The sequence below is a fragment of the Condylura cristata genome, unplaced genomic scaffold (genome assembly GCF_000260355.1).
Source record: "Condylura cristata isolate star-nosed mole 26May11 unplaced genomic scaffold, ConCri1.0 scaffold00026, whole genome shotgun sequence".
In the NCBI taxonomy this organism is placed as follows: Eukaryota; Metazoa; Chordata; class Mammalia; order Eulipotyphla; family Talpidae; genus Condylura; species Condylura cristata.
The window spans coordinates 19,340,076-19,341,980 of record NW_004567127.1 but is presented as its reverse complement, the minus strand read 5'-3'; the positions used below and the strand labels follow the sequence as shown (position 1 = coordinate 19,341,980).

At 39.2% G+C, this 1,905-nt stretch overlaps 1 protein-coding gene across 1 annotated transcript in view; it reads left to right on the top strand.

The window, feature by feature from the left end:
* Positions 1-1,905, top strand: part of CCDC18 (coiled-coil domain containing 18) — a 116,574-nt gene that overhangs the window by 52,710 nt on the left and 61,959 nt on the right. Inside the window, exon 25 of the mRNA XM_012730030.1 lies at positions 1,461-1,604. Within this exon, the coding sequence (XP_012585484.1) occupies positions 1,461-1,604 (144 nt within the window). The remainder of the gene's footprint in view (positions 1-1,460; positions 1,605-1,905) is intronic.

The window sequence follows — 1,905 nt, the reverse complement described above, 5'->3', positions numbered from 1 at the left end:
TAAATAAAGCAGCAATAAACATGGGGGTACAAGTATCTTTTTCAATCAGTGTTTTTGTGTCTTTTGGGTAGATACCTAGGAGTGGGATTTCAAGCAATTCTTTTAACTGTAGTTTCCTCTAAAGAAGGAATACAGTAGGAAGGGAACTTTATTTTCATTATTTTTTTGGCTATATATATATATTACTTGTGTAATTTTTTGTAAGACTACGTAACACTTGCTGTTTCAGTGTACCCTAATTTCCCTTTCTTATACAAATGTGATTGAGATTTCTACCTCTTTTAGTATATTTAGATATATATATATATTTTAATAGGCACAAAGTTCTGATGTTCATGTTATGGTTGTCTTAACAAAAAATACATGTTTGCTTTCTTCTCACTGAACACCACAAAAGTGGTGTTTAGACACTTTGTGGAAGTTGGCCTACATCTCCTTTGGGCCTCTTACTGGGAAACTGGTCATAGTTGTAGATGTTGTTGATTATTATAGGACTCTGGTTGATGGATCTTGCACACAAGGCAACAGATTATGCATGCAGCTCATTGACTTCACTGTCAAGTTCCCACACACTATCCACCAGGAATACTTCTGATAGGCCTGAAAGAAAGCTAATATTAAAAAACAAAAGGCTGGGCTCTCCCTGGTGACACAACAGGTTAAAGCTAAGCACTATGAAGCTCTCCAAAACCCCGGTAGCACAAGTTCAATCCCCTGCCAGGGAGGGGACCCACATGGCACAGCAGACCTCTCCTGACCTGCCCACTGCTCTCCTCAGCAGTGTATTTAGTAGATCTGCCTGTTCTGCTCCTTGTGTGTCTCTGATGAATCCTCTCACCCCTCACACCTCTAGCCTCTACCCCAGTTCTGTAAGCAGAAAAATAAATAAATAAAAGGTCACAAGGCGGCCAAGAAGATTGAAGACAAAAAGGAAGTAAACATGACAAACTTTGATTGTTAAAAGTCATGAAGGCAAAGAAAATGAACAAAATAGTCAAACTTGAAGTAAGAAACTTCAGAGCAGCTGATCTGAAAACTTCTCTCAGAATAAGCACTTGATGCTAAGAGTGCAATTGCAACAGCTTTTGTAAAGATTTCAGCAAAAAAGATGATCACTGCAGGCAAGAAAACTCCAGACCTGAAGATTCTTGCCTGGAAAGCTGCAGGCTAGAAGACTGTACTTCCAAAAGCTCAGAGGCATCATAAAACTCCAGCCCAGAAATCACTTGTTCCAAAGGCATCTGTCAAGAAAGCAAAAGAGTATACAAGTTATTATGAAAGTAATAAAGGCCTCTCTCTGTCAAAAAAAAAACCCACACTTTTATATTTTCCTATTTTATATTTTCCTATATGTGTTTAAAGCTTGAATTAATTGAATTGCAATCAGATGAAAAAATTATTTTTATCAGTTATGTTAATACTGCTCACAGATAATCATATCCAAATGTGTTACATTTCAGATAGAAAATTTGAATGAAAAACTGCAAAATGCCAAAGAACAGCTTCGAGAAAAAGAGTTTACAACACTACAGAATGAACAGGAAATAAGTCAACTAAAAAAAGAAACTGAACGAACTCAGCAAAAAATGAAAGAAATGGAAAGTGTAAGTAAATAAGTAATGTTTTCTGGGCCCTCCTGGTGGTGCAGGGGGTTAAAGCACTGCACTGAGTATCTAAAGCCGCTTCCGCCTGAGTTTGATTCTTGCCTGCCCTAGAGGTGACCACATGGCGTGGCAGACCTCTCCTGACCCGCCCGCTGCTCCCTTCAGCAGTGTACTTCGTTGATCTGCCTGTTCTGTTCCCCTTTAATAATATAATAGTTTGGCCCTCCCTGGTGGCACAGTGGGTTAAAGCACAGCACTGAGAATCTAAAGCCGCTTCCGCCTGAGTTTGATTCCCGCCTGC